This window comes from Panthera uncia, assembly GCF_023721935.1.
Source record: "Panthera uncia isolate 11264 chromosome B2 unlocalized genomic scaffold, Puncia_PCG_1.0 HiC_scaffold_25, whole genome shotgun sequence".
In the NCBI taxonomy this organism is placed as follows: domain Eukaryota; kingdom Metazoa; phylum Chordata; class Mammalia; order Carnivora; family Felidae; genus Panthera; species Panthera uncia.
In genome coordinates this window covers 19,926,920-19,942,819 of record NW_026057581.1, presented here as the reverse complement: position 1 = coordinate 19,942,819, position 15,900 = coordinate 19,926,920, and the positions used below count along the sequence as shown (strand labels likewise).

Here is a 15,900-nt window from a genome sequence, read left to right as displayed (position 1 = left end):
AGTTCTCTGAATACAAGATGTCTAGATTATTCAAATGTACACTTCCAACACTGTGCCTTCCCTTGTACGTGTGGGTGTGATGGACATTTTGGCCGTTTTATGTTAAAATTCCCCCTCACAAGGGGGAATTTCTGAACTTAATGTACCTCCACAGGTTAACCCTTGACAGTAGGGTTATTTTCATCTTGGTTACTGGTTCAAATGAAAATGACACCCTTTGGGGGACACGCCCCAAAAAGCTAGTAAATTTTCTCAAAGTTTTTGTTTATCTATGGGATAGCATGATGCCATAAAATAAGTAATTATACATGTGACGCATGTAATATGTGGGGTCATTAAAGACGTGATGCTAATTGAATCTACCTCCCTGCAAGAGCTGTCTCTTAGCAATTAGTGTTTAGGGCCAGCTGTGGGGTGTAACTGCATAGCACAAGTTAAGTCAGAAGAAAGCAGTGAAAATAAAAGTAAGCAAACTAGCCATCATATCAAATTTACCCAGATGTCATTCATACAGAAGTATCCTTTTTAAAAGTCTCTTTACATCACTTTTATTTGTGCTTTTGAGGAGGTCTATTTCACTTATTTTTTTAAGTATTTTCTTAAAAAATTTTTTTTAATGTTTATTTATTTCTGAGAGAGAGAGAGAGAGAGCGCGCGCGTGCAAGGGGGAGGGAGACACAGAATCTGAAGCAGGCTCTAGGTTCTGAGCTGTCAGCACAGAGCCCAGCATGGGGCTCAAACTCATGAACCATGAGATCATGGCCTGAGCTGAAGTCAGACGCTTAACTGACTAAGCCACCCAGGCACCCCTAAAGTTTTTATTTTCTTCAGTAATCTCTATACCCAATGTGAGATCAAACTCACAACCCTGAGATCAAGAGTCTCATGCTCTTGGGACTGAGCCAGCCAGGTGCCCCTCAGGTGGTCTATTTCATTCAGTAGGTTTAAATAATTAATGACATGCCCGATTTACAGTCAGTTCAGTCTTCATTTCAACAGTGGCTATTTCTGAAAATCAGTTCCTGATCCAATGGAAGGTTTAAGATCTTGAAATGAAATGGCAGAGATATTCAAAGACACTTGAAGCAAATAAAGGACCGTGTGTGCTCTCTTTTAAAAATGTCTCTGTCTTAGGGGTGCTTGGGTGGCTCAGTCGGTTAAGCATCCAACTTCGGCTCAGGTCATGATCTCACGGTTCGTGGGTTCGAGCCCCTGTCAGACTCTGTGCTGACAGCTCGGAGCCTGGAGCCTGCTTCAGATTCTGTGTCTCCTTCTTTCTCTGCCCCTCCCCTACTCACATTCTGTCTCTCTCTCTCAAAAATAAACATTAAAAATTTTTAAAAATAAACATGTCCCTGTCTTAACGTTGAACTTAGACTTCATTAGTATTCCATGGATGTCACTTTTATTGCCCCTCACAATCACCTTCTCGTGCTTCTTTCTCCAGCTCAGAGGGCACTGGGATTCTCTGTATCGCACAAACATATTTTGAGTATCTACTGTGTGCCAAGCACTGCGAAGTACTGTATCTCAATGCTCATGCCATTCTAGAGACAGGTTGCAACACCACCCTGCTCAGAGCCTGTCCCAGGAGGTGGAGGACGGCGCCGGGTTAGGACGGCGCCGGGCAGCACTATCCTGGTGCAGCTGGTAACTCCTGGACCCGCCAGGGGGAGGATTTAAAGTCACATGCCTTCGCGGAAGGAGCGTGACTCTGTGCAGCTTTCTCTCACGATAGCAGAGTTTGTAATGCTGTAGAATAGGAAGCAGACATATTTTGTCTTAAAAAGTAAATGGAAAGGACTATGCAAGCCATACTGGCCTCTTTTTTTTTTCTTCTTTGTTTATATTGAGCAACAGAGGGGCAGAGGGAAGGAGAGAGAGAATCAAGTAGGCTCCATACTTGGCACAGAGCCCAACACAGGGCTCGATCTCAGGACTGTTGATGCTCAATTGACTGAGCCACCCAGGCACACCCTCTTTTTTTTTTTTTTCTACAGAAGAGAGGCTGGAAGAGTAAACGTTTTTGAGCTACACAAGCTTTCTGGCACCTGTCACCTGAGACATTTTTTTGTGACATTCCCATATATTATATGAGACTTGAGCTTCGACATGGCAGAGGAAATAAGTGCCACCAGAATGGTAAAACTTGGGCATAGACAGTGACCTTAGAGTCATTATCTTGGCATCGTGGGTTGACCCAGAGAGCCTGTGGGTGTCTCATAACTCTAAAGGTCAATGTTGCTTCTCTCATATTTGCTGGAGCATATCTTCCCTGCTAATGATTTTCTTGTTTTCTTTTCTTTTATTTCTTTTTTTTTTTTTTTTTTTTTTTCCTTTTTTTTTTTTTATCTAGGCATATGTTTGGTGCCTAACACAAAATATCTTTGGAATAAAAGGCTGCCCACCCCCATCCAGTCTCCCAATAACAACCCATTCCAGAGAGCACCGTACCCACCTTGCATTCTCTTTCCTCCTTGTCTCTACCAATTCTTGTTTCATTTCATTTTATAAGATTTTTTTTTTGAATTGTGCTGAAATATAGGTAACGGAATTTGCCATGTGCCACTTAGCCATTGAAAGTACAATTCAGTGACATTAATTACATACACGGTGTTGTACCAGCATCACCACTATCGATTTCCAAAACTTTTCTACCACCCAAACAGGAACTCTGTGAGCATTAAGTAATAACTCCCCATTTCCCCAGCCCCTGATAACTGCAATTACACTTTCTGTGTCTATCAATTTGCCTATTGTAGATGCTTCATATAGATGAGATCATACAATATTTGACCTTTTGTGTTTGGTTTCTTTCTTTCTTTCTTTCTTTCTTTCTTTCTTTCAAGTTTATTTATTTGGAGAGAAAGAGAGAGTGAGATGAGTGGGGGAGGGGCAGAGAGAGAGGGAAGGACAGAATCCCAACCAGGTTCTGCACTTCCTGTACAGAGCCCAGTGTGGGGCTCAAATTCACCAAACGTGAGATCATGACCTGAACCGAAATCAAAAGTCAGAGGCTTAACCGACTGAGCCACCCAGGCACCCCTTGTTGAGTTTATTTCATTTAGCATAATGCTTTCAAGGTTTGTCTGTGTTATATCAGAACTTTATTCCTTTTTTAGGACTGAATACAATGTTTTATTTATCTATGCATCTGCTGATGGATGCTTGGGTTGTTTCTACCTTTTGGTGATTGTGAATAATGTGGACAAGTATCTGTACACTTGTTTTCAGTTCTTTTGTCTATATACCTATGAGTGCAATTGCTGGGTCATATGGTAATTCTACGTTTAGTTTTTTGGGGGGGACACCAGCTTTTCACAGTGGCAGCACCGTTTTACATCCCCATCAGGGTTCCAGTTTCTTCACATCTTCACCAGTACTTGTTGCTTTCTATTTATTTGTTTTTGATAATGACCATCCTAATGGTTAGAAGGCGGTATCTTACTGTGGTTTTGATTTACATTTCCCTAATGATTAATGATGTTGACTATCTTTTTACATGCTTGATGGCCATTTGTATTTCTTCTTTGGAGAAATGTCTGTTTAAGTCTTTTGCCCATTTCTTAAATTTGGTTGTTTGTCTTGTTGAGTGTTAGGAGTTCTTTTTTTTTTTTTAAAGTTTTTATCATTTATTTTTGACAGAGAGAGAGAGAGAGACAGAGCACGATTGGGGGAGGAGCAGAGAGAGGGAGACACAGAATCTGAAGCAGGCTCCAGGCTCTGAGCTGTCAGCACAGAGCCCCATGTGAGGCTGGAACCCACGAACCACGAGATCATGACCTGAGCTGAAGTCGGATGCTCAACGGACTGAGCCACCCAGGCACCCCTAGGAATTCTTTATATAATCTAGATAGTAAACCATTATCAGATATTTGATCTGAAAATATTTTCTTCCATTCCATAGATTCTTTTCACTTTCTTGATAATGTCTTTGGTGCACAAAATTTTAATTTTTTTTTTTTAGTTTATTTGTTTTGAGAGAGAGCAAAAGCAGGGGAAGGGCAGAAAGAGAGAGAGAGAGAGAGAGAGGGAGAGGGAGAGAGAGAATCTGAAGCAGGCTCCATGCTGATAGCAGGGCTTAATCCCATGAATCGTGAGATCATGACCTGAACCAAAACCAAGAGTCGGATGCTCAACCAACTGTGCCACCCAGGTGCCCCGGGGTTTTAGCCCTTATATTTAGGTCACTGATCAATCTGAGTTATTTTTGTGTACGGTGTATGAGAGCCCAACTTCATTCTTTTGCATGTAGGAATCCCGTTTTTCCAGCATCGGTTGTTGATAAGTCTGTTCTCTCTCCCATTGAATGGACTTGGCACCCTTGTTGCAAATCATTTGACCATAGACACATGAGTTTATCTCTAGACTCTCAATTTTATTCTGTTGCTCGATTTGTCTGTCCTTATGCCAGCACTCCACTCATTTGATTACCGCAGTTTTGTGATAAATGTTGAAATTAGGAAGTGTGAGTCCTCTCAATTTGTTCTTCTTCTTGTTTTTTTCTTTCAATTTGTTCTTCTTTCCCAAGATTCTTTTTGTTATTCATTACTTCCTGCAATTCTATGCAAATTTGAGGATCAGCTTTTACATTTTCTCAAAAAAAAAACTGCCAATTCTCCTTTGGTTTCTTCCCTTAAGGAAAATTCTAACAACTGCCTTCCTCCCCAAAGGCCACCCTGGTGCCAGCTCCCTTCAGGCCCTCTGCCTGATCCTTATCAGAAGTGTTGGTCCTACCTGCTTCCCAGGACTGGTTAATCACCTCCTCAGGTGCAGACTGCCAGGAGTTTGGTCCACTCAACCCTTTTATCAACATTATGCATATGAGGTTAAGTCAAGTTTGAGTTCCTACACATGAAGCTCCTTTTGGAAGTTAAGAACCCCTTTGACTTGGAGCTAAGGCTTTTTTTGAGCAGTATTAAGGAAGTACTGGGCAAGCTGGTGGGGTTGGGGCTTAGTGGCCATTTCTACGAATTGAAATGAATATGCTTATATTCTATCTCTGCCCTTTTTTGCCTGCTAATTCCATTTATGTGGACCTTTGGCATGTTGGCTATTGTTTCAGCATTAATTTGTTGAGCACCTAATATGCACTAGGTTTCACAGTGTAGCAAATACATAAGAAGCTCCAAATCCATGACCTCAAGGAACTTAGAGTCTCATGGGGGAGTTTGCATGGCATAAAAATGTTCCAAATATCTCAAGCGTGGGCATGGTACCTTATTTAACGTCATGATACATCTTATAGTATCACTATATATCATCTTATAGTGAGCCCTTATGTGATTAGGGCTCAGCCAAAGGACAGACCCACATGAGCTGTAGTGCTTCCAAGAGGTGTGTGGATGAGGCAATATATAAATTGGGCCTTGAAAGCCAGGTAGAATTTTCAGAGGAAGGGAAGAAGGGAGAGGGCGTCCTAGTGGGTACAAGTGGTGTGCTTAGGGGAGAGAACCACAAAATCCAAGACAAGGTGGGAATAAGTTTAATATCTCTGCCAACCAATCAGAATCTGTCTTAGTGCAGTCTACTCATATTCAAGGGCAGAGTAGACCCAGCTGAGGGTGGGGACAAATTGAGAGGGCCCTGAATCAAAAGGAATTGTTTGGAGTCATTGATGTCCCAGGACCTATGAGATCATCTTACACAGCTTTGGTAACCACTGCCTTTCCAGTTTCTAGAGGACTCCTTGTTCTCAAGGTGAAGGCAGAATATGGCTCTCACATACACATCAGCTGGGTGCAGGTGCTTGGAACACCACCCCCTCCCACCCCCACCCTGGGCACATCCATCTGCCTCCAGCTTTCATTCTGTGGCCACTACCTCTTGTCACCACACACCTGGAATGACTGAAATGGTCTTTCACCTGATCTCTCTGCTCCCAGGCTCACCTCTGCTCCAAACCACAGGGCATAACATTGTCGTCTAATGTGCTTGCAACAACATCAACATCATGGGGGTCCTTTGCTCAAGAGTGTCTTAGAGCTTGGATCTAGACTTTCTCTTCATGATCTTTCCAACTTTAAGTGTCCTACAAACTTCCTGCTGTGCCCATAAACAAAGCAATCTCATGCGCTTCATTTATTCAGTCTTTCAACCATTTCCTGACCACCTACTATACCTCAGGCATAGACAGTGTGACGAACTGAACTGTGTTTCCCTCAAAATCCTATCCTCCAGCACCTCGGAATGTGACTGTATTTGGAGACAGGGTCTTTAAAGAGGTGATTAAGTTAAAATGAGGTCAGTAGGATAGACTCTAATCCAGTCTGACTGGTGTCCTTATAAAAGGAGGAGGAGTTTAGGACACAGACACATGCGGAGGGAAGACTGTGTGAGGACCCAGGAAGAAGGCAGCATCTGTAGGCCAAGGACAGAGGCCTCAGAAGGAATCAATCCTGCCAACACCTTGATCTTGGACTTCCAGCCTCCAGAACTGAGAAAATGAACTTGTGTTGTTTAAACACCTCCGATCTGTGGAACTCTGTTGTGGGAGCCCTAGAAGATGAACACAAGTGCCTTGCCCAGCCTGCTCAATAGTGGCCCCTCTCCTCTGACATGCCACCCACTCCCTCCACTTCCCTCACATGCCTGCTCCTCTGACCTGCCCTCATCTAGCCTGACTCCCCACTCGAGCCCAACTCAGCCCCTTCATGTCTCTTCTCTGACCACCGCGGCCGCAGGGTTCTTTCTCCTCCAATGACAACATCTATTCCAAATTATTCTCTAATCTTCTTTGGTGCATTGTCTTCTCTCCCAAGACCATAAAACTTCCCAACATCCATGGGCTTTCCCCCTGTCTCCTATGAAGAGAGAGAGCTAAGGTGCGAAGGAAGGGAAGGAACCAAGAGTGACTGATTTCTGTGTGTTTGCCTGGAGCCACTGGGCGGACTGTGGTGCATAGTAAGACAGTAAAGACTGAGCGAGGAAAAGATTTGTGTATTTATATGTGCATACACTCTTGTCTTATAAAAATGATATATTATGCAGTTGTCCTTCCTTATCGATGGGGGATCCATCCCAAGGACCCCAGTGGATGCCTAAAACCACAGAGAGTATCCAACCCTATATATACTCTGTTTTTTCCTATATGTACATGCCTATGATGAAGTCTAATTTCAAGAGATAAACAATAATAGCCAATAATAAAATAAAAACATTATGAGAATATACTGTAGTAAAAGTCAGGTGAATGTGATCTTTCAACATAGCTTACCATACTGTACTCACTCTGCTTCCTCTTGTGATGACATGAGAAGATAAAATGCCTACGTAATGAGATGAAGTGAGGTGACTGACGGAGGCACTGTGATATAGTGTTAGGCTGCTACTGACCTACTGATGTGCCAGAAGGACGATCATCTGCTTACAGACTGAGGTTGACTGAGGGTAGCTGAAACTGTAGATAAGGGGGGACTATACTACATACTGTTTTGTAACTCAGTTTTCTAACAGCAACACTCATGGGACATCTTCCACGTCAGTGTTTATAAATCTATCACATTCTTTTCTTTTACAGGATTTACTTCACTTTAGTTTTCTTGTGTAACACTATGTAGTGGCCACAGCTGGAGCCGGAATCCCCTGTATAGAGACTTTGGTGTGGGCCTTCCCAAGACGGTCAGTGAATTTCTAGTAGGGAGACTTGGCAAACACTGTCTCTTTCCAGAAGTCAGGGGTGAGATAACCGTAGGTCTTGGAAATGGCATCAAAAGTGACATGGATCGGGGTGCCTGGGTGGCTCAGTCTGTTAAGCATCCAACTCTTGGTTTCAGCTCAGGTCATGATCTCACAGTTTCATGAGCTCAAGCCCCACATGGGGCTCTGTGCTGGTAGCACAGAGCCTGCTTGGGATTCTCTCTCTCCCTCTCTCTATGCCCCTCCCCCACTTGCACTGTCTCTGTCTCTCTCAAAATAAATAAATAAATAAATTTAAAAAGAAAAAGTGGCCTTGCTGAAATTGCCCACAGTGTCAGTACAGCCCCTGGGTGAGGGGTGGCAGTTGTTAATACTGGCCATCACCAGTAGCTTCTTGGGCACAGGGGCTGAGACAGTGCCTTTGTGGGCAGGGATGCCAGTGCCTCTGTGGGCAAGGATGAAACACACCAGCACAGAGCCACAGGCGCTGGCTACCTTGCATGAGACAGTGTGGGGCTCGCCAACCTTGTTCCCCTGGTAGCCTCACTTCACAGGGACAATGGAAAGTTTGTTCAGTATCATGGCCCAATGGATGGCAGTGACTACCTCCTTGGAGCACTTAAACCCAAACCAACGTGTCCGCAATAATCTCCGATGGCAACAAATGCCTTGAACCTAGTCTTCTGGCCAGCAGGGATCTGCTTTACACAAGCATAATCTTCAAGACCTCATCCTTGAGGGGCACCTGGGTGGCTCAGTCCGTTAAGCGTCCAACATCAGCTCAGGTCATGATATTGCGGTTCATGGGTTTGAGCCCCACATTGGGCTCTGTGCTGACAGCTCAGAGCCTGGATTCTGCTTCGAATTCTGTGTCGCCTTCTGTCTCTGCCTCTACCTGCTCACAGTCTGTCTCTGTCTCTCTCAAAATAAATAAACATTAAAAAAACAAAACCAAAACAAAAACAGAAAAACTCTCATCCTTGAGGAATGCCCCCAGAAAAAAGTCAATGACCTCGGAGTCCTTGAGGGGCAGGGAGAAGAGATAGATCTCTTCCAGGGACTTCATCTTCATGTCATTGATCAGGTGGCCCAGCTTGGTGACAGGGATCCACTCCTTGTCCTCATTCGTGCCTCTGTGAGCTCCCATTCCTGGTCCGTCCTGCAGCACCAGCATCATCTACTATTTGGTGTTTTCTTGAAGATGGAGCTACCACACTCTTTTTAATATGCAATATATTCCATGTATTTCTCTCAGTCTTTTTAATTTTTTTTTATTTTTTTAAGCACACTGCACCCAGCATGGACCCAAAGCGGGACTTGAACTCATGACCCTGAGTTCAAGACCTGAGCTGATATCAAATGTCGGACGTTTAACTGACTGAGCCACCCAGGTTCCCCATATCTCAGTCTTTTTAACAGAAAAAAATCAATGGCATTAATTTTATTAAAACTGTTAGAATCTACAATGTGGGTGAATACATACTTTATTCCAAGACGGGTCTAGGTTGCCTTCAGAAAGCGAGGGTGGGTTAAAACTCAAACTTTCTATGGGAGGGACCATTGAAGCCACCCTCTAGAGCTCCCATATTTTAGAGATACAAAAACAAAGAGCTGGAGGATTTGATGATTCTTCTAAGGTCACTCCAGTGGTAAATGCTCAAACCAGTGAAGAATGCAAATCTCCTGGGTCCTTCCCACCATATCATAGTGCTGCTGAAACAGAATCTAGGCATCCCTTCCCTGGGGTTGCTATGCCGGGTTCTATTCCTTTAGCTTAACAGTCATTTTTTATTTAACAAGAAATAAGAAAAAAACATGGAACTAAACGTGACCTTGGACGTGAGTTGGTCTAACCTTAGAGATGAGAAAACTGAATATTTCCTGGGGAGGGTTCTGAGCGTGATAAGTATGTCATACAATGAAGTCATACAGCATGTGGCCTTTACGGCTCGGCTTTGCTTAAAATCATAAACCTGAAGTTGTTCGTCTATTTCAGCCCCTCCGGTAGCTTCCTACTGTACTTGCACGAAGCCCACACTCTTTCTTCCCATGGCTTCAAAGCTCCATTCCTGTCTGGCCCCCTTGGCTCATCTTATTGTCCCCTTTGCCCACTGTGTGCCACACTGTCCTCCTCCTTGGCTGTTCTTTAAACAGCCAAGTATTGATTAAGAATCTCTTTAGTGTAGGACCAACTGGCAGATGTTAGAAGAAATACAACCTTGGTCTTTGATGAACTTATAGTATGTGGGAGTGGGGGGCACGGATAGGATTCATTCATTCCTTCAGTCGTTCAATACAAAATTATTAGCAGTATATATATCCTAGGCCCAGAGCTGGGTACCAGGGTATCAAGTCCAACCAGGACAGGGACCTCAAGTTCAGCAGGAAGGAGAGCCAGTTGGAAAATAGCATGGACTAAGTATGGGGATGATTGGAATACAGAGGAGCACTCCCCACATTTCCTGGGGGGCCAGGGAGGCTTCTCAGAGAAGGTGACCCTCCAGTTGTGTCTTAAAGAGCGTGAGAAGTTAGTAGACGTGGAAAGCATCAAGGAGTAAAGCGGAGGTGGCTCAGGATGATCAGAGACCTGGACAACAGCACGTGCAAGACTTGAGTGTGTGCAAGGACTTGCTGCGTGCAGGGAGCATGCTTGCTTTTTTATCTTGGGGGCTCCTCAGAGCAGTAAGAGGAACAGCCAGGCCATGGCGTGCATGGTCTTACAGGCTAAGCAAAAAAATTAAAAATAAAAAATAAATAACAAAATAAAAAATAAAAAATAAAACAACCAAAAAATTTTTTAAAAAACCCAACAAATACAAAAGAAAAAAAACAACAGAATTTTATTCTGCCAGTTATTGCCATTGGAAGTTATAGGTGGGATCAGACAGGGTTTTGTGTTGTTTTTTTTTTTATAGAGCTCCTTGGTAGCATAGAGAGCACTGGATTTATTCTTGTGTCACTGCAGCCAGGGGCCAGGTGGGAAATTATTTTATTTTATTTTTTTAACCCTTCGCAGGTGAGAAAACTAATGCTCAGAAAAGCCGAGCAACCTCCCCAGAATCACACAGGTAACGAGCTGGGTGGAGATGGCAGGCTTTCTATCTCAGTGCCACAAGGACGGTCCTGCCCCAGCTCCCAGATGGGGATGTCTTGAGCTCACACAGGGCAAGGGAGGATGACCAGAGGGGACAGATGTGAGAGAGCTGTCTCAGAGGCTGATTTGCAAGGACCCGAGTGAGATAGAGGAAGGCATCTGGAATCCTCCAGTTTCTGGCCTGGGCCCTGTAAGAGGTGACGGCGTTCCCCGCGGTGGGGAAACGAAGGAGCTGACGAACGGTAACAAGCATGGGCCTTGTGATGATACAGGGCAGGAAGGGAGCCCGCAGAGCACTAGGGCTGCATGAGAGCAAGCAGGGCATCTGGAGAGGGTATCAGGAAAAGGTCCGAGTGGACCTATCATTTAAAATGCATTTTGGACTAGGGGCGCCTGGGTGGCTCAGTTGGTTGAGCATCCGACTTCAGCCCAGGTTGTGATCTGATGGTTTATGAGTTCAAGTCCCACATCAAGCTGTCTGCTGTCAGTTCAGAGCCTGCTTCAGATCCTCTGTTTCCCTCTCTTACTGCCCCCCCCTGCTCAAGCTCTCTCTTTCAAAAATAAGTAAACATTAAAATTAAAAAAAAAAATGCATTGGGCACCTGGGTGGCTCAGTCTGTTAAGCATTCGACTTCAGCTCAGGTCATGATCTCTCGGTCCATGGGTTTGAGCCCTGCATTGGGCTCTGTGCTGACAGCTTGAAGCCTGGAACCTGCTTTGATTCTGTGTCTCCCTCTCTCTCTGACCCTCCTCTACTTGCACTCTCTCTCTCTCTCTCTCTCTCTTTCTCAAAAACAAACATTAAACATTTTTTTAAAAGGGGCACCTGGGTCGCTCAGTCAGTTGAGGGTCCGACTTCAGCTCAGGTCATGATCTCGAGGTCCGTGAGTTTGAGCCCCGCGTCAGGCTCTGTGCTAACAGCTCAGAGCCTGGAGCCTGCTTCAGATTCCGTGTGTCTCTCTCTCTGCCCCTCCCCCACTCATGCTCTGTCTCTCTCTCCCTCTATCTGTCAAAAATAAATAAACATAAAAAAAATTTAAAAAAATTTTTTTAAATAAAATGCATTTTGAAACAGGCAGGGAAGCACGAGCTTGTGTTGAGGAAAAGATGGAGGTAGATTTTGGTGACGGTGCACCCACCATCGGTGACCTTGAATATCAGGCAGAGTGAGGCACTTTGAGCCAAGGAGTACAAATTTTTGACTGCGCTTGGGGAAGGGAAATCTGTCAAGGTTGATCTAGGTTGATTTGGAATGGATAGAGAACGGAAGTGGGGAGACCAGTTAGGAGGGTTTGCAATGGTGTGGGGAGGAAGTAATGGGAGCCCGGATTAGGTGGTGACATGGATGTGGGACAGAAGAGGGCGGCATGAAGAGATCAGTGCACATGAGGTCAATATGCTTTGATAACTAGATGTCAGCAAGTTGTTCAAGATCATTTTGAAAGTTTTGAGCTTGGACTGAAAGAATTAAATTCCGCTTTGGAAATGCTGACTTAAGACAGCAACTGCCTCACCAAGCAGTGTGGCCCAGAGGAAGGCTGGAAATTTGTCTGGAGAAATGTCAAGACCAGAGTCACAGTTTGGGATCATCCTCACAAAGGTGACAACTGAAGTCTTGACAAGGGCTGGCATTGTTGAGGACCGGGTGGGCAGACACAGAGCAAGGGGCCAGAAACAGCCTCATGGTGTGCAGCCCGAGGAGGCGGAGGGGAGGATCAGGGCAGTGGAGAGGGTCGGAAGTCCAGAAGAGGAATTGCGAAGAAGAGGTGGCAGATATAAAAAGTCACTTCAGGATGCCCGGGTGGCTCAGTCGGTTAAGCATCTGACTTCGGTTCAGGTTATGACCTCATGGTTTGTGAGTTCAAGCCCTGCATCCGGTGAGTCCTGCTTTTCTCCAAATCTGCCCCTTGTGGTATTCTCTCTCTCACCCTCTCTCTCCCTGCACCCTCTCTCTCTCTCAATAAAAATAAATAAATAAACAAATAAATAAATAAATAAACAAACAAATAAATAAAGTCAGTTCAAAACCCAGAAACTCAATGATTTAGTATGCTGCCACTGCTTTAGTATTTCCACCCTAAAGAAAACTTTTCTCCATTACTACTGCTGTGATACACTGGAACTTTTTTTTTTAAGTTTATTTATTTATTTTGAGAGAGGCAGAGAGAGTTGAAGAGAGAATCGCAGGCAGGCTCCACGCTGTCAACACAGAGCCTTACACGGGGGTCAAACTTGCGAACCGTGAGGTCATGACCTGAGCCGGAACCAAGAGTCAGATGCTTAACTGACTAAGCCACCCACGCACCCCATACACTGGAACTTATTAAAAAAGACTTTCCCTTCTCTCTCCTTTTCTCTGTGTCCAGTTGCCTGTCCCTCGCCATGTCTTCCCACAAGACTTTCAGGATCAAGCGATTCCTGGACAAGAAACAAAAGCAGAATCATCCTGTTCCCCACTGGATTTGGATGAAAACTGGTAATAAAATCAGGTACAACTCTGAGAGGAAGCATTGAAGAAGGACCAGCCTGGGTCAATAAGGGATCGCACACAAGATGGCACACAAGTTTATGCTGCATGAAGGTCACGTGTTCCTATCCTATTACTCTGTAAACATCACAACTGCCTGAACAATGGATGTGTTTTATCAGGAAAATGATTTTTCTCTGCTACTGTGCTTCTGCACCAGTGTGTTCGTTCAGTAATAAATGAGACATTTGTTGGGGCGCCTGGGTGGCCCAGTCGGTTAAGCGGCCGACTTCGGCTCAGGTCATGATCTCGTGGTTCGTGAGTTCAAGCCCCGCGTCAGGCTCTGTGCTGATGGCTCAGAGCCTGGAGCCTGTTTCGGATTCTGTGTCTCCCTCTCTCTGACCCTCCCCGTTCATGCTCTGTCTCTCTCTGTCTCAAAAATAAATAAACATTAAAAAAAGAAAAAAGAAAAAAAAAATAAATGAGACATTTGTTGGAAAAAAAAAAAAAAAAAAAGAGTTTTCCAAGTACTAACAGAGACCAAAAGAGAATACAACAAATAACGGATTTGCAAGGTATTCGGTTCTCACCTTGCACAGCCAGGTTGTTCTGAGGGACTCATGGGTTTCATTCCAAAGGGGAATAGGGCCCTACCATGTCCTCAAAGGTGGTATGGCTTCTTTGGGTCCCTGTCTGGGCTCCTCTCTTCCAAGGATTTGACTGGCTATTTCCACTTGACTGGTTTTCTTCTGCCCTCCTTACACACATGGTATCTGAAGTCTGGACAAGAAGGCCACCCACCCAGGGCCTGAGTTTTCTTCTCCTTTGCCCATCACAAGTGACCTCTTGTCCTGGTCAGTGACACTAGGAATCACATCACTCTTCAGATGAGATCTTGACTCTACTCATGGCCAAGAGTACAGTGATGGATAAAGAGATTGCAACCTTATAAAGGATGAAATAATAGGGTGGGGGTTGCTGTGTCTGAGATCAGAAGGCAGGTTTCTCTCAGAGTCAGATGTAGCAAACGTTGTCACGGATGAGGAGGCCAGGACAGACAAAGAGCCTCTGGAAAATGATGAGAAAGGCACCAGTAGTAAGGCAGTTGACCAGAGCGACTGTAAGGGATTTCAGAGTGAGTGTGGAGGAAATGAAAACCAGAGAGACATCTGACCCTTTCTCTCCTGCCTTGGAAATGTTAGGATTCCACCTTTCTTCCGCATCCCATACACTATGGCTGCTCCCGTTCCCTGCTCCAGTTGCTAGTCCAGGTGGTTCAGCCAGGGAGAAGCAGAGGCCTCCCCGTTCCTTCTGGACTCACTCCCCTCTGTGGAGTGGGGACCCCTCTGCCTTTCTGAGCACCAGCTCTGGAGGCCCACTTGGAAGGTGCAGCCCAGGCAGGGCTTCCATCTTTTCCATCTGCCCTCTCCTTGCTTGCTCCCCTGGCTTGTAGCAGGCCCTGCTTTCTCTACTTCTGCCATCCTGTGAAAGTCCTAAATCAGGACTTTTGAGTTCTGCTGGGCAAGGACAGGAAGTCACACCAGGGAAACAGGTGCAAGCATTGATGTTCGTTTGTTTCTGCTTTGGAACCACAGTCATCACAAGAGACAGTAGAGCAAATCTGAGAACGCGTACTCGGTGATGGATTTTCAGGCTACAGATCTGAATCCCTTCTTATTTATAGTCAGGCTGTTTACCCCCAATCTACCAAACATGCCACTTTTTCTTCCAGGACTACCAAGCCTCTTCTTGTTGAGGTTGTTACAAAGAAGGGACTGTGTCCAGTCTCCCTGTTGCATTCCACATACGTATGACAAGAACGGTGCTCATTACTTAGCCTCCACCCCTAGAGAAAGTTCCAGGATGGGTCTAAATAGCAGGCAGTCTCTTTCCCCTGACAACTTATTTTCAAGATAACTATTTGTCTCTTACTCCCTGTGGTTATGGCGGTAACATCTTCATGGCTCTATTTTTGGGCAGGATGCTGGGTCTTGGGTGACAGAGCTATGCTTTCGATAGCCATCGATGGAAATAGAGTGCAAAAGATTTGGAGTCTAAATTCTGACACTAATTAACAGTATGATCCTAGGTAAGTCATTTCTCCTCTCTGGGCTCAATTCATCCATAAATAAAAGGATCGAGGAAGTGCCAGTAAATCTTTAACAATCAACTCTTGGTGGAAGAGGAAAGGGGGAAGAAGAAAGCCCTGATTTGTACTGCTTGTTAATTTCTCTGGTGTAAATATCCCACCAAAGTCAACTGGTTCATAAATTTCCTGAAAATTTAGCAATGGGTTCTGGTGAGATAGTACCAGCCAGTTGCAATACAATTTTGGATAAGATCAATAATACACATTGTTTTAATCCTGAAATTCTTTGATATGATAGATCTAAAAGTCCCTTCAGACTTCAAATGCTACAATCCTGTGATTCCAACACTGGATGATTTTTTTTTTTTTTTTTAATTGCCAGGATACACCCAAAGCTTGATTCACAGACCTCACTCACTGTGTAAGTTCTTTGGCATCCTGAATGAACTTGGCTTTGGTCCAGATTCAGAGCTATCCTCCCTTTTGACCAAGCAGCTCTGGCCAGAGGCCTTTGAACTAGAGGTGCTCTGAAACTATCATGGCCTGGGAGTTGGGACCTTGGGTCTTGAAACTTCAGGAGTCATTGTTACTGCCTTCACTTGAGTGGTCAGA

General features: G+C 44.6%; 1 protein-coding gene and 1 pseudogene across 1 annotated transcript; one reads left to right on the top strand and one right to left on the bottom strand.

Moving 5' to 3' along the window:
• Positions 1-7,551: 7,551 nt before the first annotated feature.
• Positions 7,552-12,364, bottom strand: LOC125939482 (40S ribosomal protein S2-like; annotated as a pseudogene).
• Positions 12,365-13,112: 748 nt separating this feature from the next.
• On the top strand, positions 13,113-13,672 carry LOC125939445 (60S ribosomal protein L39-like). The gene has a single exon (XM_049654895.1). The coding sequence runs from the start codon at positions 13,115-13,117 to the stop codon at positions 13,244-13,246; it is 132 nt and encodes a 43-aa protein (XP_049510852.1). The 5' UTR covers positions 13,113-13,114; the 3' UTR covers positions 13,247-13,672.
• Positions 13,673-15,900: the final 2,228 nt, after the last annotated feature.

Bases quoted from the DNA above. Each gene is read 5' to 3' on its own strand.
- LOC125939445 (XM_049654895.1), top strand. From the start codon at position 13,115: ATGTCTTCCCACAAGACTTTCAGGATCAAGCGATTCCTGGACAAGAAA.